General features: G+C 46.7%; 5 protein-coding genes and 1 long non-coding RNA gene across 6 annotated transcripts in view; 5 read left to right on the plus strand and 1 right to left on the minus strand.

Annotated features, from left to right (window-relative positions):
- Nucleotides 1-21,883, minus strand: part of LOC135552125 (uncharacterized) — an 87,512-nt gene that overhangs the window by 15,418 nt on the left and 50,211 nt on the right. The window lies entirely within an intron of this gene.
- Nucleotides 8-6,322, plus strand: LOC135551601 (mucin-5AC-like). The gene is made up of 11 exons (XM_064982796.1): nt 8-30; nt 404-600; nt 1,055-1,684; nt 2,111-2,565; nt 2,667-2,859; nt 3,131-3,805; nt 4,505-4,767; nt 4,907-4,983; nt 5,150-5,383; nt 5,629-5,880; nt 6,106-6,322. The coding sequence occupies exons 1-11, from the start codon at nt 8-10 to the stop codon at nt 6,320-6,322; spliced, it is 3,216 nt and encodes a 1,071-aa protein (XP_064838868.1).
- On the plus strand, nt 6,325-7,245 carry LOC135551602 (integumentary mucin C.1-like). Its single transcript, XM_064982797.1, has 3 exons — nt 6,325-6,443; nt 6,533-7,082; nt 7,165-7,245. Exons 1-3 carry the CDS (start codon nt 6,325-6,327, stop codon nt 7,243-7,245), a joined length of 750 nt encoding a protein of 249 aa, XP_064838869.1.
- Nucleotides 7,275-8,836, plus strand: LOC135551603 (mucin-5AC-like). Its single transcript, XM_064982798.1, has 3 exons — nt 7,275-7,907; nt 8,374-8,450; nt 8,617-8,836. Exons 1-3 carry the CDS (start codon nt 7,275-7,277, stop codon nt 8,834-8,836), a joined length of 930 nt encoding a protein of 309 aa, XP_064838870.1.
- Nucleotides 9,441-11,707, plus strand: LOC135551604 (mucin-2-like). Its single transcript, XM_064982799.1, has 3 exons — nt 9,441-10,219; nt 11,011-11,262; nt 11,488-11,707. The coding sequence occupies exons 1-3, from the start codon at nt 9,441-9,443 to the stop codon at nt 11,705-11,707; spliced, it is 1,251 nt and encodes a 416-aa protein (XP_064838871.1).
- Nucleotides 17,989-19,822, plus strand: LOC135551605 (mucin-2-like). The gene is made up of 6 exons (XM_064982800.1): nt 17,989-18,014; nt 18,181-18,350; nt 18,493-18,646; nt 18,860-19,294; nt 19,382-19,517; nt 19,658-19,822. The coding sequence occupies exons 1-6, from the start codon at nt 17,989-17,991 to the stop codon at nt 19,820-19,822; spliced, it is 1,086 nt and encodes a 361-aa protein (XP_064838872.1).

The raw sequence follows: 21,883 nt of genomic DNA on the forward strand, positions 1-21,883 counted from the left end.
ACTAGAAATGAAGATCATTCTACAACAACTGTAGAAGCTACGACTACCACAACAACATCCCCTACGAGAACTGCAGCTCCTACTACAACTACCATAGCTCCTACGGCCACTACAACTGCAGCAGCTCTTACAACAACAACAGAAGCTGCTTCCACAAGCACTACTGCAGCCCCTACAGCAACCACAATTGAAGCTTCTTCTACAACAACAATATCACCTACGACAACATCCCCATCGACAACTGCAGCTCCTACTACAACAACTGTAGCTGCTTCCACAACCACTACTGCATTACCTACTGCAACCACGACTGCAGCTTCTTCCACAACCACAACTGAAGCTTCTTCTAAAACAACTATAGCACCTACGACAACCACAACAATCTCCCCTTCGACAACTGTAGCTACAACAACGCCAATCACAACCGAAGGTTCTACAACCACTTTTACTCCTGCGAGACCCACAACTGGAACACCTACAGCAACCACAACAACAACTGTAGAACCTACGACAACCACAACAACATCCTTTTCGACAACTGCAGCTCCAACCACTGTAGCTCCTACAACGTCAATCAAAACTGCAGGACCTACTACCATTGTAAGTCATACGACAAACACAAATGTAGCTCCTACAGCAACCACAACAGCAGCTAGTACAACAACTGGAGCTCCAACGACCACTACAACTGCAGCAGCTCAAGCAACACCAACTGTAGCTGCATCCGCAACCACTACTGCAGCCCCTATGGCAACAACAACTCTAGCTCATACAACATCTCCAGCTACAATAGCAAGCACAACAGCAGCTGCTACGACAACCACTGCAGCTTCTACTACGACAAAAATTGTAGATCCTGCAACCACCACAAATGATGCAGCTACTACGACAACAACAGCTCCTACAACTCCAACTGTAGCTTCTTCCACAAGAACAAGTGCAGCCCCTATTACTGCAACCACAACAGAAGCTTATTCTACAACAACTGTAGAAGCTACGACTACCACAACAACATCCCCTACGAGAACTGCAGCTCCTACTACAACTACCATAGCTCCTACGGCCACTACAACTGCAGCAGCTCTTACTACAAAAACTGAAGCTGCTTCCACAAGCACTACCGCAGCCCCTACAGCAACCACAATTGAAGCTTCTTCTACAACAACTATATCACCTACGACAACATCCCCTTCGACAACTGCAGCTCCTACTACAACAACTGTAGCTGCTTCCACAACCACTACTGCATTACCTACTGCAACCACGACTGCAGCTTCTTCCACAACCACGACTGCAGCCCTTACTGCAACCACAACTGGAGCTTCTTCTACAACAACTACTGCAGTCCTTACTGGAACCATAACTGAAGCTTCTTCTAAAACAACTATAGCACCTACAACAACCACAACAATCTCCCCTTCGACAACTGTAGCTCCAACAATGCCAATCACAACTGAAGGTCCTACTACCATTTTAACTCCTACGACAACCACAACTGTAGCACCTACAGGAACCACAACAACAACTGTAGCACCTACAGGAACCACAACAACATCCTTTTCGACAACTGCAGCTCCAACCACTGTAGCACCCACAACATCAATCAAAACTGCAGGACCTACTACCATTGTAAGTCCTACGACAAACACAAATGTAGCTCCTACAGCAACCACAACAGCAGCTAGTACAACAACTGGAGCTCCAACGACCACTACAACTGCAGCAGCTCAAACAACACCAACTGTAGCTGCATCCACAACCACTACAGCCTCCCCTATGGCAACAACAACTCTAGCTCATACAACAACTCCAGCTACAATAGCAAGCACAACAGCAGCTGCTACGACAACCACTGCAGCTTCTACTACGACAAAAATTGTAGATCCTGCGACCACCACAAATGATGCAGCTACTACGACAACCACAGCTCCTACAACTCCAACTGTAGCTTCTTCCACAAGAACAAGTACATCCCCTACTACTGCAACCACAACAGAAGCTTCTTCTACAACAACTGTAGAAGCTACGACTACCACAACAACATCCCCTATGAGAACTGCAGCTCCTACTACAACTACCATAGCTCCTACGGCCACTACAACTGCAGCAGCTCTTACAACAACAACTGAAGCTGCTTCCACAAGCACTACTGCAGCCCCTACAGCAACCACAATTGAAGCTTCTTCTACAACAACAATATCACCTACGACAACATCCCCATCGACAACTGCAGCTCCTACTACAACAACTGTAGCTGCTTCCACAACCACTACTGCATTACCTACTGCAACCACTACTGCATTACCTACTGCAACCACGACTGCAGCTTCTTCCACAACCACAACTGAAGCTTCTTCTAAAACAACTATAGCACCTACGACAACCACAACAATCTCCCCTTCGACAACTGTAGCTACAACAACGCTAATCACAACCGAAGGTTCTACAACCATTTTTACTCCTGCGACACCCACAACTGGAACACCTACAGCAACCACAACAACAACTGTAGAACCTACGACAACCACAACAACATCCTTTTCGACAACTGCAGCTCCAACCACTGTAGCTCCTACAACGTCAATCAAAACTGCAGGACCTACTACCATTGTAAGTCATACGACAAACACAAATGTAGCTCCTACAGCAACCACAACAGCAGCTAGTACAACAACTGGAGCTCCAACGACCACTACAACTGCAGCAGCTCAAGCAACACCAACTGTAGCTGCATCCGCAACCACTACTGCAGCCCCTATGGCAACAACAACTCTAGCTCATACAACATCTCCAGCTACAATAGCAAGCACAACAGCAGCTGCTACGACAACCACTGCAGCTTCTACTACGACAAAAATTGTAGATCCTGCGACCACCACAAATGATGCAGCTACTACGACAACCACAGCTCCTACAACTCCAACTGTAGCTTCTTCCACAAGAACAAGTGCATCCCCTACTACTGAAACCACAACAGAAGCTTATTCTACAACAACTGTAGAAGCTACGACTACCACAACAACATCCCCTACGAGAACTGCAGCTCCTACAACAACTACCGTAGCTCCTACGGCCACTACAACTGCAGCTGCTCCAACAACAACTGAAGATGCTTCCTCAACCACTACAGCAGCCCCTACTGCAACTAGAAATGAAGATCATTCTACAACAACTATATCACCTACGACAACATCCCATTCGACAACTGCAGCTCCTACTACAACTACCGTAGCTCCTACGGCCACTACAACTGCAGCTGCTCCAACAACAACTGAAGCTGCTTCCTCAACCACTACAGCAGCCCCTACTGCAACTAGAAATGAAGATCATTCTACAACAACTGTAGAAGCTACGACTACCACAACAACATCCCCTACGAGAACTGCAGCTCCTACTACAACTACCATAGCTCCTACGGCCACTACAACTGCAGCAGCTCTTACAACAACAACAGAAGCTGCTTCCACAAGCACTACTGCAGCCCCTACAGCAACCACAATTGAAGCTTCTTCTACAACAACAATATCACCTACGACAACATCCCCTTCGACAACTGCAGCTCCTACTACAACAACTGTAGCTGCTTCCACAACCACTACTGCATTACCTACTGCAACCACGACTGCAGCTTCTTCCACAACCACAACTGAAGCTTCTTCTAAAACAACTATAGCACCTACGACAACCACAACAATCTCCCCTTCGACAACTGTAGCTACAACAACGCCAATCACAACCGAAGGTTCTACAACCACTTTTACTCCTGCGAGACCCACAACTGGAACACCTACAGCAACCACAACAACAACTGTAGAACCTACGACAACCACAACAACATCCTTTTCGACAACTGCAGCTCCAACCACTGTAGCTCCTACAATGTCAATCAAAACTGCAGGACCTACTACCATTGTAAGTCATACGACAAACACAAATGTAGCTCCTACAGCAACCACAACAGCAGCTAGTACAACAACTGGAGCTCCAACGACCACTACAACTGCAGGAGCTCAAGCAACACCAACTGTAGCTGCATCCGCAACCACTACTGCAGCCCCTATGGCAACAAAAACTCTAGCTCATACAACATCTCCAGCTACAATAGCAAGCACAAAAGCAGCTGCTACGACAACCACTGCAGCTTCTACTACGACAAAAATTGTAGATCCTGCGACCACCACAAATGATGCAGCTACTACGACAACAACAGCTCCTACAACTCCAACTGTAGCTTCTTCCATAAGAACAAGTGCAGCCCCTACTACTGCAACCACAACAGAAGCTTATTCTACAACAACTGTAGAAGCTACGACTACCACAACAACATCCCCTACGAGAACTGCAGCTCCTACTACAACTACCATAGCTCCTACGGCCACTACAACTGCAGCAGCTCTTACAACAACAACAGAAGCTGCTTCCACAAGCACTACTGCAGCCCCTACAGCAACCACAATTGAAGCTTCTTCTACAACAACAATATCACCTACGACAACATCCCCATCGACAACTGCAGCTCCTACTACAACAACTGTAGCTGCTTCCACAACCACTACTGCATTACCTACTGCAACCACGACTGCAGCTTCTTCCACAACCACAACTGAAGCTTCTTCTAAAACAACTATAGCACCTACGACAACCACAACAATCTCCCCTTCGACAACTGTAGCTACAACAACGCCAATCACAACCGAAGGTTCTACAACCACTTTTACTCCTGCGAGACCCACAACTGGAACACCTACAGCAACCACAACAACAACTGTAGAACCTACGACAACCACAACAACATCCTTTTCGACAACTGCAGCTCCAACCACTGTAGCTCCTACAACGTCAATCAAAACTGCAGGACCTACTACCATTGTAAGTCATACGACAAACACAAATGTAGCTCCTACAGCAACCACAACAGCAGCTAGTACAACAACTGGAGCTCCAACGACCACTACAACTGCAGCAGCTCAAGCAACACCAACTGTAGCTGCATCCGCAACCACTACTGCAGCCCCTATGGCAACAACAACTCTAGCTCATACAACATCTCCAGCTACAATAGCAAGCACAACAGCAGCTGCTACGACAACCACTGCAGCTTCTGCTACGACAAAAATTGTAGATCCTGCGACCACCACAAATGATGCAGCTACTACGACAACAACAGCTCCTACAACTCCAACTGTAGCTTCTTCCACAAGAACAAGTGCAGCGCCTACTACTGCAACCACAACAGAAGCTTCTTCTACAACAACTGTAGAAGCTACGACTACCACAACAACATCCCCTACGAGAACTGCAGCTCCTACTACAACTACCATAGCTCCTACGGCCACTACAACTGCAGCAGCTCTTACAACAACAACAGAAGCTGCTTCCACAAGCACTACTGCAGCCCCTACAGCAACCACAATTGAAGCTTCTTCTACAACAACAATATCACCTACGACAACATCCCCATCGACAACTGCAGCTCCTACTACAACAACTGTAGCTGCTTCCACAACCACTACTGCATTACCTACTGCAACCACGACTGCAGCTTCTTCCACAACCACAACTGAAGCTTCTTCTAAAACAACTATAGCACCTACGGCAACCACAACAATCTCCCTTCGACAACTGTAGCTACAACAACGCCAATCACAACCGAAGGTTCTACAACCACTTTTACTCCTGCGAGACCCACAACTGGAACACCTACAGCAACCACAACAACAACTGTAGAACCTACGACAACCACAACAACATCCTTTTCGACAACTGCAGCTCCAACCACTGTAGCTCCTACAACGTCAATCAAAACTGCAGGACCTACTACCATTGTAAGTCATACGACAAACACAAATGTAGCTCCTACAGCAACCACAACAGCAGCTAGTACAACAACTGGAGCTCCAACGACCACTACAACTGCAGCAGCTCAAGCAACACCAACTGTAGCTGCATCCGCAACCACTACTGCAGCCCCTATGGCAACAACAACTCTAGCTCATACAACATCTCCAGCTACAATAGCAAGCACAACAGCAGCTGCTACGACAACCACTGCAGCTTCTACTACGACAAAAATTGTAGATCCTGCGACCACCACAAATGATGCAGCTACTACGACAACCACAGCTCCTACAACTCCAACTGTAGCTTCTTCCACAAGAACAAGTGCATCCCCTACTACTGCAACCACAACAGAAGCTTATTCTACAACAACTGTAGAAGCTACGACTACCACAACAACATCCCCTACGAGAACTGCAGCTCCTACAACAACTACCGTAGCTCCTACGGCCACTACAACTGCAGCTGCTCCAACAACAACTGAAGATGCTTCCTCAACCACTACAGCAGCCCCTACTGCAACTAGAAATGAAGATCATTCTACAACAACTATATCACCTACGACAACATCCCCTTCGACAACTGCAGCTCCTACTACAACTACCGTAGCTCCTACGGCCACTACAACTGCAGCTGCTCCAACAACAACTGAAGCTGCTTCCTCAACCACTACAGCAGCCCCTACTGCAACTAGAAATGAAGATCATTCTACAACAACTGTAGAAGCTACGACTACCACAACAACATCCCCTACGAGAACTGCAGCTCCTACTACAACTACCATAGCTCCTACGGCCACTACAACTGCAGCAGCTCTTACAACAACAACAGAAGCTGCTTCCACAAGCACTACTGCAGCCCCTACAGCAACCACAATTGAAGCTTCTTCTACAACAACAATATCACCTACGACAACATCCCCTTCGACAACTGCAGCTCCTACTACAACAACTGTAGCTGCTTCCACAACCACTACTGCATTACCTACTGCAACCACGACTGCAGATTCTTCCACAACCACAACTGAAGCTTCTTCTAAAACAACTATAGCACCTACGACAACCACAACAATCTCCCCTTCGACAACTGTAGCTACAACAACGCCAATCACAACCGAAGGTTCTACAACCACTTTTACTCCTGCGAGACCCACAACTGGAACACCTACAGCAACCACAACAACAACTGTAGAACCAACGACAACCACAACAACATCCTTTTCGACAACTGCAGCTCCAACCACTGTAGCTCCTACAATGTCAATCAAAACTGCAGGACCTACTACTATTGTAAGTCATACGACAAACACAAATGTAGCTCCTACAGCAACCACAACAGCAGCTAGTACAACAACTGGAGCTCCAACGACCACTACAACTGCAGCAGCTCAAGCAACACCAACTGTAGCTGCATCCGCAACCACTACTGCAGCCCCTATGGCAACAACAACTCTAGCTCATACAACATCTCCAGCTACAATAGCAAGCACAAAAGCAGCTGCTACGACAACCACTGCAGCTTCTACTACGACAAAAATTGTAGATCCTGCGACCACCACAAATGATGCAGCTACTACGACAACAACAGCTCCAACTGTAGCTTCTTCCATAAGAACAAGTGCAGCCCCTACTACAGCAACCACAACAGAAGCTTATTCTACAACAACTGTAGAAGCTACGACTACCACAACAACATCCCCTACGAGAACTGCAGCTCCTACTACAACTACCGTAGCTCCTACGGCCACTACAACTGCAGCAGCTCTTACAAAAACAACTGAAGCTGCTTCCACAAGCACTACTGCAGCCCCTACAGCAACCACAATTGAAGCTTCTTCTACAACAACTATATCACCTACGACAACATCGCCTTCGACAACTGCAGCTCCTACTACAACAACTGAAGCTGCTTCCTCACCCACTACAGCAACCCCTACTGCAACAAGAAATGAAGATCATTCTACAATAACCACAACAACATCCCCTACGACAACTGCAGCTCCTACTAAAACCACTGGAGCTTCTACGGCCACTACAACAGCAGCAGCTCTTACAACAACAACTGAAGCTGTTTCCACAAGCACTACTTCAGCCCTTACTGCAACCACAATTGAAGCTTCTTCTACAACAACTATATCACCTACGACAACATCCCCTTCGACAAATACAGCTCCTACTACAACAACTGTAGCTGCTTCCACAACCACTACTGCATTACCTACTGCAACCACGACTGAAGCTTCTTCTACAACAACTATAGCACCTATGACAACCACAACAATCTCCCCTTCGACAACTGTAGCTCCAACAACACCAATCACAACTGAAGGTCCTACTACCATTTTAACTCCTACGACAACCACAACTGTAGCACCTACAGGAACCACAACAACATCTGAAGCACCTACGACAACCACAACAACATCCTTTTCGACAACTGCAGCTCCAACCAATGTAGCTCCTACAACGTCATTCAAAACTGCAGGACCTACTACCATTGTAAGCCCTACGACAAACACAAATGTAGCTCCTACAGCAACCACAACAGCAGCTAGTACAACAACTGGAGCTCCAACGACCACTACAACTGCAGCAGCTCAAACAACACCAACTGTAGCTGCATCCACAACCACTACTGCAGCCCCTATGGCAACAACAACTCTAGCTCATACAACAACTCCAGCTACAATAGCAAGCACAACAGCAGCTGCTACGACAACCAATGCAGCTTCTACTACGACAAAAATTGTAGATCCTGCGACCACCACAAATGATGCAGCTACTACGACAACCACAGCTCCTACAACTCCAACTGTAGCTTCTTCCACAAGAACAAGTGCATCCCGTACTACTGCAACCACAACAGAAGCTTATTCTACAACAACTGTAGAAGCTACGACTACCACAACAACATCCCCTACGAGAACTGCAGCTCCTACTACAACTACCGTAGCTCCTACGGCCACTACAACTGCAGCAGCTCTTACAAAAACAACTGAAGCTGCTTCCACAAGCACTACTGCAGCCCCTACAGCAACCACAATTGAAGCTTCTTCTACAACAACTATATCACCTACGACAACATCCCCTTCGACAACTGCAGCTCCTACTACAACAACTGTAGCTGCTTCCACAACCACTACTGCATTACCTACTGCAACCACGACTGCAGCTTCTTCCACAACCACAACTGAAGCTTCTTCTAAAACAACTATAGCACCTACGACAACCACAACAATCTCCCCTTCGACAACTGTAGCTACAACAACGCTAATCACAACCGAAGGTTCTACAACCATTTTTACTCCTGCGACATCCACAACTGGAACACCTACAGCAACCACAACAACAACTGTAGAACCTACGACAACCACAACAACATCCTTTTCGACAACTGCAGCTCCAACCACTGTAGCTCCTACAACGTCAATCAAAACTGCAGGACCTACTACCATTGTAAGCCCTACGACAAACATAAATGTAGCTCCTACAGCAACCACAACAGCAGCTAGTACAACAACGGCAGCTCCAACGACCACTACAACTGCAGCAGCTCAAACAACACCAACTGTAGCTGCATCCACAACCACTACTGCCTCCCCTATGGCAACAACAACTCTTGCTCATACAACAACTCCAGCTACAATAGCAAGCACAACAGCAGCTGCTACGACAACCACTGCAGCTTCTACTACGACAAAAATTGTAGATCCTGCGACCACCACAAATGATGCAGCTACTACGACAACCACAGCTCCTACAACTCCAACTGTAGCTTCTACCACAAGAACAAGTGCATCCCCTTCTACTGCAACCACAACAGAAGCTTATTCTACAACAACTGTAGAAGCTACGACTACCACAACAACATCCCCTACGAGAACTGCAGCTCCTACTACAACTACCATAGCTCCTACGGCCACTACAACTGCAGCAGCTCTTACAACAACAACTGAAGCTGCTTCCACAAGCACTACTGCAGCCCCTACAGCAACCACAATTGAAGTTTCTTCTACAACAACAATATCACCTACGACAACATCCACATCGACAACTGCAGCTCCTACTACAACAACTGTAGCTGCTTCCACAACCACTACTGCATTACCTACTGCAACCACGACTGCAGCTTCTTCCACAACCACAACTGAAGCTTCTTCTAAAACAACTATAGCACCTACGACAACCACAACAATCTCCCCTTCGACAACTGTAGCTACAACAACGCTAATCACAACCGAAGGTTCTACAACCATTTTTACTCCTGCGACACCCACAACTGGAACACCTACAGCAACCACAACAACAACTGTAGAACCTACCACAACCACAACAACATCCTTTTCGACAACTGCAGCTCCAACCACTGTAGCTCCTACAACGTCAATCAAAACTGCAGGACCTACTACCATTGTAAGCCCTACGACAAACATAAATGTAGCTCCTACAGCAACCACAACAGCAGCTAGTACAACAACGGGAGCTCCAACGACCACTACAACTGCAGCAGCTCAAACAACACCAACTGTAGCTGCATCCACAACCACTACTGCCTCCCCTATGGCAACAACAACTCTTGGTCATACAACAACTCCAGCTACAATAGCAAGCACAACAGCAGCTGCTACGACAACCACTGCAGCTTCTGCTACGACAAAAATTGTAGATCCTGCGACCACCACAAATGATGCAGCTACTACGACAACCACAGCTCCTACAACTCCAACTGTAGCTTCTTCCACAAGAACAAGTGCATCCCCTACTACTGCAACCACAACAGAAGCTTATTCTACAACAACTGTAGAAGCTACGACTACCACAACAACATCCCCTACGAGAACTGCAGCTCCTACTACAACTACCGTAGCTCCTACGGCCACTACAACTGCAGCAGCTCTTACAAAAACAACTGAAGCTGCTTCCACAAGCACTACTGCAGCCACTACAGCAACCACAATTGAAGCTTCTTCTACAACAACTATATCACATACGACAACATCCACATCGACAACTGCAGCTCCTACTACAACAACTGTAGCTGCTTCCACAACCACTACTGCATTACCTACTGCAACCACGACTGCAGCTTCTTCCACAACCACAACTGAAGCTTCTTCTAAAACAACTATAGCACCTACGACAACCACAACAATCTCCCCTTCGACAACTGTAGCTACAACAACGCTAATCACAACCGAAGGTTCTACAACCATTTTTACTCCTGCGACACCCACAACTGGAACACCTACAGCAACCACTACAACCACTGTAGAACCTACGACATCCACAACAACATCCTTTTCGACAACTGCAGCTCCAACCACTGTAGCTCCTACAACGTCAATCAAAACTGCAGGACCTACTACCATTGTAAGCCCTACGACAAACATAAATGTAGCTCCTACAGCAACCACAACACCAGCTAGTACAACAACGGGAGCTCCAATGACCACTACAACTGCAGCAGCTCAAACAACACCAACTGTAGCTGAATCCACAACCACTACTGCCTCCCCTATGGCAACAACAACTCTTGCTCATACAACAACTCCAGCTACAATAGCAAGCACAACAGCAGCTGCTACGACAACCACTGCAGCTTCTAATACGACAAAAATTGTAGATCCTGCGACCACCACAAATGATGCAGCTACTACGACAACCACAGCTCCTACAACTCCAACTGTAGCTTCTTCCACAAGAACAAGTGCATCCCGTACTACTGCAACCACAACAGAAGCTTATTCTACAACAACTGTAGAAGCTACAACTACCACAACAACATCCCCTACGAGAACTGCAGCTCCTACTACAACTACCGTAGCTCCTACGGCCACTACAACTGCAGCAGCTCTTACAAAAACAACTGAAGCTGCTTCCACAAGCACTACTGCAGCCCCTACAGCAACCACAATTGAAGCTTCTTCTACAACAACTATATCACCTACGACAACATCGCCTTCGACAACTGCAGCTCCTACTACAACAACGGAAGCTGCTTCCTCACCCACTACAGCAACCCCTACTGCAACAAGAAATGAAGATCATTCTACAATAACCACAACAACATCCCCTACGACAACTGCAGCTCCTACTAAAACCACTGGAGCTTCTACGGCCACTACAACAGCAGCAGCTCTTACAACAACAACTGAAGCTGTTTCCACAAGCACTACTTCAGCCCTTACTGCAACCACAATTGAAGCTTCTTCTACAACAACTATATCACCTACGACAACATCCCCTTCGACAAATACAGCTCCTACTACAACAACTGTAGCTGCTTCCACAACCACTACTGCATTACCTACTGCAACCACGACTGCAGCTTCTTCCACAACCACTACTGCAGCCCTTACTGCAACCACAACTGAAGCTTCTTCTACAACAACTATAGCACCTATGACAACCACAACAATCTCCCCTTCGACAACTGTAGCTCCAACAACACCAATCACAACTGAAGGTCCTACTACCATTTTAACTCCTACGACAACCACAACTGTAGCACCTACAGGAACCACAACAACATCTGAAGCACCTACGACAACCACAACAACATCCTTTTCGACAACTGCAGCTCCAACCACTGTAGCTCCTACAACGTCAATCAAAACTGCAGGACCTACTGCCATTGTAAGCCCTACGACAAACACAAATGTAGCTCCTACAGCAACCACAACAGCAGCTAGTACAACAAATGGAGCTCCAACGACCACTACAACTGCAGCAGCTCAAACAACACCAACTGTAGTTGCATCCACAACCACTACTGCAGCCCCTATGGCAACAACAACTCTTGCTCATACAACAACTCCAGCTACAATAGCAAGCACAACAGCAGCTGCTACGACAACCACTGCAGCTTCTACTACGACAAAAATTGTAGATCCTGCGACCACCACAAATGATGCAGCTACTACAACAACAACAGCTCCTACAACTCCAACTGTAGCTTCTTCCACAAGAACAAGTGCAGCCCCTACTACTGCAAACACAACAGAAGCTTCTTCTACAACAACTGTAGAAGCTACGACTACCACAACAACATCCCCTACGAGAACTGCAGCTCCTACTACAACTACCGTAGCTCCTACGGCCTCTACAACTGAAGCTGCTCCAACAACAACTGAAGCTGCTTCCTCAACCACTACAGCAACCCCTACTGCAACTAGAAATGAAGATCATTCTACAACAACTATATCACCTACGACAACATCCCCTTCGACAACTGCAGCTCCTACTACAACAACTGTAGCTGCTTCCACAACCTCTACTGCATTACCTACTGCAACCACGACTGCAGCTTCTTCCACAACCACAACTGAAGCTTCTTCTAAAACAACTATAGCACCTACGACAACCACAACAATCTCCCCTTCGACAACTGTAGCTCCAACAACACCAATCACAACTGAAGGTCCTACTACCATTTTAACTCCTACGACAACCACAACTGTAGCACCTACAGGAACCACAACAACATCTGAAGCACCTACGACAACCACAACAACATCCTTTTCGACAACTGCAGCTCCAACCACTGTAGCTCCTACAACGTCAATCAAAACTGCAGGACCTACTACCATTGTAAGCCCTACGACAAACACAAATGTAGCTCCTACAGCAACCACAACAGCAGCTAGTACAACAACTGGAGCTCCAATGACCACTACAACTGCAGCAGCTCAAACAACACCAACTGTAGCTGCATCCACAACCACTACTGCAGCCCCTATGGCAACAACAACTCTAGCTCATACAACAACTCCAGCTACAATAGCAAGCACAACAGCAGCTGCTACGACAACCAATGCAGCTTCTACTACGACAAAAATTGTAGATCCTGCGACCACCACAAATGATGCAGCTACTACGACAACCACAGCTCCTACAACTCCAACTGTAGCTTCTTCCACAAGAACAAGTGCAACCCCTACTACTGCAACCACAACAGAAGCTTATTCTACAACAACTGTAGAAGCTACGACTACCACAACAACATCCCCTAAGAGAACTGCAGCTCCTACTACAACTACCGTAGCTCCTACGGCCACTACAACTGCAGCTCTTACAACAACAACTGAAGCTGCTTCCACAAGCACTACTGCAGCCCCTACTGCAACTAGAAATGAAGATCATTCTACAATAACCACAACAACATCCCCTACGACAACTGCAGCTCCTACTAAAACCACTGGAGCTTCTACGGCCACTACAACAGCAGCAGCTCTTATAACAACAACTGAAGCTGCTTCCACAAGCACTACTTCAGCCCCTACTGCAACCACAATTGAAGCTTCTTCTACAACAACTATATCACCTACGACAACATCCCCTTCGACAACTGCAGCTCCTAATACAACAACTGTAGCTGCTTCCACAACCACTACTGCATTACCTACTGCAACCACGACTGCAGCTTCTTACACAACCACTACTGCAGACCTTACTGCAACCACAACTGAAGCTTCTTCTACAACAACTATAGCACCTATGACAACCACAACAATCTCCCCTTCGACAACTGTAGCTCCAACAACACCAATCACAACTGAAGGTCCTACTACCATTTTAACTCCTACGACAACCACAACTGTAGCACCTACAGGAACCACAACAACATCTGAAGCACCTACGACAACCACAACAACATCCTTTTCGACAACTGCAGCTCCAACCACTGTAGCTCCTACAACGTCAATCAAAACTGCAGGACCTACTGCCATTGTAAGCCCTACGACAAACACAAATGTAGCTCCTACAGCAACCACAACAGCAGCTAGTACAACAAATGGAGCTCCAACGACCACTACAACTGCAGCAGCTCAAACAACACCAACTGTAGCTGCATCCACAACCACTACTGCAGCCCCTATGGCAACAACAACTCTTGCTCATACAACAACTCCAGCTACAATAGCAAGCACAACAGCAGCTGCTACGACAACCACTGCAGCTTCTACTACGACAAAAATTGTAGATCCTGCGACCACCACAAATGATGCAGCTACTACAACAACAACAGCTCCTACAACTCCAACTGTAGCTTCTTCCACAAGAACAAGTGCAGCCCCTACTACTGCAAACACAACAGAAGCTTCTTCTACAACAACTGTAGAAGCTACGACTACCACAACAACATCCCCTACGAGAACTGCAGCTCCTACTACAACTACCGTAGCTCCTACGGCCTCTACAACTGAAGCTGCTCCAACAACAACTGAAGCTGCTTCCTCAACCACTACAGCAACCCCTACTGCAACTAGAAATGAAGATCATTCTACAACAACTATATCACCTACGACAACATCCCCTTCGACAACTGCAGCTCCTACTACAACAACTGTAGCTGCTTCCACAACCTCTACTGCATTACCTACTGCAACCACGACTGCAGCTTCTTCCACAACCACAACTGAAGCTTCTTCTAAAACAACTATAGCACCTACGACAACCACAACAATCTCCCCTTCGACAACTGTAGCTACAACAACGCCAATCACAACTGAAGGTCCTACTACCATTTTAACTCCTACTACAACCACAACTGTAGCACCTACAGTAACCACAACAACAACTGTAGCACCTACGACAACCACAACAACATCCTTTTCGACAACTGCAGCTCCAACCACTGTAGCTACTACAACGTCAATCAAAACAGCAGGACCTACTACCATTGTAAGCCCTACGACAAACATAAATGTAGCTCCTACAGCAACCACAACAGCAGCTAGTACAACAACTGGAGCTCCAACGACCACTACAAATGCAGCAGCTCAAACAACACCAACTGTAGTTGCATCCACAACCACTATTGCCTCCCCTATGGCAACAACAACTCTAGCTCATACAACAACTCCAGCTACAATAGCAAGCACAACAGCAGCTGCTATGACAACCACTGCAGCTTCTACTACGACAAAAATTGTAGATCCTGCGACCACCACAAATGATGCAGCTACTATGACAACCACAGCTCCTACAACTCCAACTGTAGCTTCTTCCACAAGAACAAGTGCAACCCCTACTACTGCAACCACAACAGAAGCTTATTCTACAACAACTGTAGAAGCTACGACTACCACAACAACATCCCCTACGAGAACTGCAGCTCCTACTACAACTACCGTAGCTCCTACGGCCACTAAAACTGCAGCTCTTACAACAACAACTGAAGCTGCTTCCACAAGCACTACTGCAGCCCCTACTGCAACTAGAAATGAAGATCATTCTACAATAACCACAACAACATCCCCTACAACAACTGCAGCTCCTACTAAAACCACTGGAGCTTCTACGGCTACTACAACAGCAGCAGCTCTTACAACAACAACTGAAGCTGCTTCCACAAGCACTACTGCAGCCCCTACAGCAACCACAATTGAAGCTTCTTCTACAACAACTATATCACCTACGACAACATCGCCTTCGACAACTGCAGCTCCTACTACAACCACTGAAGCTGCTTCCTCAACCACTACTGCAACCCCTACTGCAACTAGAAATGAAGATCATTCTACAATAACCACAACAACATCCCCTACGACAACTGCAGCTCCTACTAAAACCACTGGAGCTTCTACGGCTACTACAACAGCAGCAGCTCTTACAACAACAACTGAAGCTGCTTCCACAAGCACTACTTCAGCCCCTACTGCAACCACAATTGAAGCTTCTTCTACAACAACTATATCACCTACGACAACATCCCCTTCGACAACTGCAGCTCCTACTACAACAACTGTAGCTGCTTCCACAACCACTACTGCATTACCTACTGCAACCACGACTGCAGCTTCTTCCACAACCACTACTGCAGCCCTTACTGCAACCACAACTGAAGCTTCTTCTACAACAACTATAGCACCTACGACAACCACAACAATCTCCCCTTCGACAACTGTAGCTCCAACAACACCAATCACAACTGAAGGTCCTACTACCATTTTAACTCCTATGACAACCACAACTGTAGCACCTACAGGAACCACAACAACATCTGAAGCACCTACGACAACCACAACAACATCCTTTTCGACAACTGCAGCTCCAACCACTGTAGCTCCTACAACGTCAATCAAAACTGCAGGACCTACTGCCATTGTAAGCCCTACGACAAACACAAATGTAGCTCCTACAGCAACCACAACAGCAGCTAGTACAACAAATGGAGCTCCAACGACCACTACAACTGCAGCAGCTCAAACAACACCAACTGTAGCTGCATCCACAACCACTACTGCAGCCCCTATGGCAACAACAACTCTTGCTCATACAACAACTCCAGCTACAATAGCAAGCACAACAGCAGCTGCTACGACAACCACTGCAGCTTCTACTACGACAAAAATTGTAGATCCTGCGACCACCACAAATGATGCAGCTACTACAACAACAACAGCTCCTACAACTCCAACTGTAGCTTCTTCCACAAGAACAAGTGCAGCCCCTACTACTGCAAACACAACAGAAGCTTCTTCTACAACAACTGTAGAAGCTACGACTACCACAACAACATCTCCTACGAGAACTGCAGCTCCTACTACAACTACCGTAGCTCCTACGGCCTCTACAACTGAAGCTGCTCCAACAACAACTGAAGCTGCTTCCTCAACCACTACAGCAACCCCTACTGCAACTAGAAATGAAGATCATTCTACAACAACTATATCACCTACGACAACATCCCCTTCGACAACTGCAGCTCCTACTACAACAACTGTAGCTGCTTCCACAACCTCTACTGCATTACCTACTGCAACCACGACTGCAGCTTCTTCCACAACCACAACTGAAGCTTCTTCTAAAACAACTATAGCACCTACGACAACCACAACAATCTCCCCTTCGACAACTGTAGCTACAACAACGCCAATCACAACTGAAGGTCCTACTACCATTTTAACTCCTACGACAACCACAACTGTAGCACCTACAGTAACCACAACAACAACTGTAGCACCTACGACAACCACAACAACATCCTTTTCGACAACTGCAGCTCCAACCACTGTAGCTACTACAACGTCAATCAAAACAGCAGGACCTACTACCATTGTAAGCCCTACGACAAACATAAATGTAGCTCCTACAGCAACCACAACAGCAGCTAGTACAACAACTGGAGCTCCAACGACCACTACAAATGCAGCAGCTCAAACAACACCAACTGTAGCTGCATCCACAACCACTATTGCCTCCCCTATGGCAACAACAACTCTAGCTCATACAACAACTCCAGCTACAATAGCAAGCACAACAGCAGATGTTACGACAACCACTGCAGCTTCTACTACGACAAAAATTGTAGATCCTGCGACCACCACAAATGATGCAGCTACTATGACAACCACAGCTCCTACAACTCCAACTGTAGCTTCTTCCACAAGAACAAGTGCAACCCCTACTACTGCAACCACAACAGAAGCTTATTCTACAACAACTGTAGAAGCTACGACTACCACAACAACATCCCCTACGAGAACTGCAGCTCCTACTACAACTACCGTAGCTCCTACGGCCACTAAAACTGCAGCTCTTACAACAACAACTGAAGCTGCTTCCACAAGCACTACTGCAGCCCCTACTGCAACTAGAAATGAAGATCATTCTACAATAACCACAACAACATCCCCTACAACAACTGCAGCTCCTACTAAAACCACTGGAGCTTCTACGGCTACTACAACAGCAGCAGCTCTTACAACAACAACTGAAGCTGCTTCCACAAGCACTACTGCAGCCCCTACAGCAACCACAATTGAAGCTTCTTCTACAACAACTATATCACCTACGACAACATCGCCTTCGACAACTGCAGCTCCTACTACAACAACTGAAGCTGCTTCCTCAACCACTACTGCAACCCCTACTGCAACTAGAAATGAAGATCATTCTACAATAACCACAACAACATCCCCTACGACAACTGCAGCTCCTACTAAAACCACTGGAGCTTCTACGGCTACTACAACAGCAGCAGCTCTTACAACAACAACTGAAGCTGCTTCCACAAGCACTACTTCAGCCCCTACTGCAACCACAATTGAAGCTTCTTCTACAACAACTATATCACCTACGACAACATCCCCTTCGACAACTGCAGCTCCTACTACAACAACTGTAGCTGCTTCCACAACCACTACTGCATTACCTACTGCAACCACGACTGCAGCTTCTTCCACAACCACTACTGCAGCCCTTACTGCAACCACAACTGAAGCTTCTTCTACAATAACTATAGCACCTACGACAACCACAACAATCTCCCCTTCGACAACTGTAGCTCCAACAACACCAATCACAACTGAAGGTCCTACTACCATTTTAACTCATACGACAACCACAACTGTAGCACCTACAGGAACCACAACAACATCTGAAGCACCTACGACAACCACAACAACATCCTTTTCGACAACTGCAGCTCCAACCACTGTAGCTCCTACAACGTCAATCAAAACTGCAGGACCTATTACCATTGTAAGCCCTACGACAAACACAAATGTAGCTCCTACAGCAACCACAACAGCAGCTAGTACAACAACTGGAGCTCCAACAACCACTACAACTGCAGCAGCTCAAACAACACCAACTGTAGCTGCATCCACAACCACTACTGCAGCCCCTATGGCAACAACAACTCTAGCTCATACAACAACTCCAGCTACAATAGCAAGCACAACAGCAGCTGCTACGACAACCACTGCAGCTTCTACTACGACAAAAATTGTAGATCCTGCGACCACCACAAATGATGCAGCTACTACAACAACAACAGGTCCTACAACTCCAACTGTAGCTTCTTCCACAAGAACAAGTGCAGCCCCTACTACTGCAAACACAACAGAAGCTTCTTCTACAACAACTGTAGAAGCTACGACTACCACAACAACATCCCATACGAGAACTGCAGCTCCTACAACAACTACCGTAGCTCCTACGGCCACTACAACTGCAGCTGCTCCAACAACAACTGAAGCTGCTTCCTCAACCACTACAGCAGCCCCTACTGCAACTAGAAATGAAGATCATTCTACAACAACTATATCACCTACGACAACATCCCCTTCGACAACTGCAGCTCCTACAACAACAACTGTAGCTGCTTCCACAACCACTACTGCATTACCTACTGCAACCACGACTGCAGCTTCTTCCACAACCACAACTGAAGCTTCTTCTAAAACAACTATAGCACCTACGACAACCACAACAATCTCCCCTTCGACAACTGTAGCTACAACAACGCCAATCACAACCGAAGGTTCTACAACCATTTTTACTCCTGCGACACCCACAACTGGAACACCTACAGCAACCACAACAACAACTGTAGAACCTACAACAACCACAACAACATCCTTTTCGACAACTGCAGCTCCAACCACTGTAGCTCCTACAACGTCAATCAAAACTGCAGGACCTACTACCATTGTAAGCCCTACGACAAACACAAATGTAGCTCCTACAGCAACCACAACAGCAGCTAGTACAACAACTGGAGCTCCAACGACCACTACAACTGCAGCAGCTCAAACAACACCAACTGTAGCTGCATCCACAACCACTACTGCAGCCCCTATGGCAACAACAACTCTAGCTCATACAACAACTCCAGCTACAATAGCAAGCACAACAGCAGCTGCTACGACAACCACTGCAGCTTCTACTACGACAAAAATTGTAGATCCTGCGACCACCACAAATGATGCAGCTACTACGACAACAACAGCTCCTACAACTCCAACTGCAGCTGCTCCAACAACAACTGAAGCTGCTTCCTCAACCACTACAGCAGCCCCTACTGCAACTAGAAATGAAGATCATTCTAGAACAACTATATCACCTACGACAACATCCCCTTCGACAACTGCAGCTCCTACTACAACAACTGTAGCTGCTTCCACAACCACTACTGCATTACCTAATGCAACCACGACTGCAGCTTCTTCCACAAACACAATTGAAGCTTCTTCTAAAACAACTATAGCACCTACGACAACATCGCCTTCGACAACTGCAGCTCCTACTACAACAACTAAAGCTACTTCCTCAACCACTACAGCAACCCCTACTGCAACTAGAAATGAAGATCATTCTACAATAACCACAACAACATCCCCTACGACAACTGCAGCTCCTACTAAAACCACTGGAGCTTCTACGGCCACTACAACACCAATCACAACCGAAGGTCCTACTACCATTTTAACTCCTACGACAACCACAACTGGAGCACCTACAGCAACCACAACTGTAGAACCTACGACAACCACAACAACATCCTTTTCGACAACTGCAGCTCCAACAACTGCAGCTCCTACAACGCCAATCAAAACTGCAGGATCCACTGCCATTGTAAGTCCTACGACAAACACAAATGTAGCTCCTACAGCAACAACAACAGCAGCTAGTACAACAACTGGAGCTCCAACGACCACTACAACTGCAGCAGCACCAACTGTCGCTGCATCCACAACCACTACTGCAGCCCCTATGGCAACAACAACTCTAGCTCATACAACAACAACAGCAGCTGCAACGACAACCACTGCAGCTTCTATGACATCTACAACAAGCGCAACAATACCACCTACGGCAACAACTACAGCTTCTACTACGACAAAAATGGTAGATCCTGCGACCACCACAAATGATGCAGCTACTACGACAACCACAGCTCCTACAACTCCAACTGTAGCTTCTTCCACAAGAACAAGTGCAGCCCCTACTACAACCACAACAGAAGCTTCTTCTACAACAACTGTAGAAACTACGACTACCACAACAACATCCCCTACGACAACTGCAGCTCCTACTACAAACAACGGAGCTCCTACGGCCACTACAACAGCAGCAGCTCTTACAACAACAACTGAAGCTGCTTCCTCAACCACTACAGCAGCCCCTACTGCAACTAGAAATGAAGATCCTTCTACAATAACCACAAATGTAGCACCTACAACAACATATTTTTCGACAACTGCAGCTCCAACAACTGTAGCTCCTACATCGCCAATCAAAACTGCAGGACCTAC

Source organism: Oncorhynchus masou, chromosome 13 (assembly GCF_036934945.1).
Source record: "Oncorhynchus masou masou isolate Uvic2021 chromosome 13, UVic_Omas_1.1, whole genome shotgun sequence".
Lineage (NCBI taxonomy): Eukaryota > Metazoa > Chordata > Actinopteri > Salmoniformes > Salmonidae > Oncorhynchus > Oncorhynchus masou.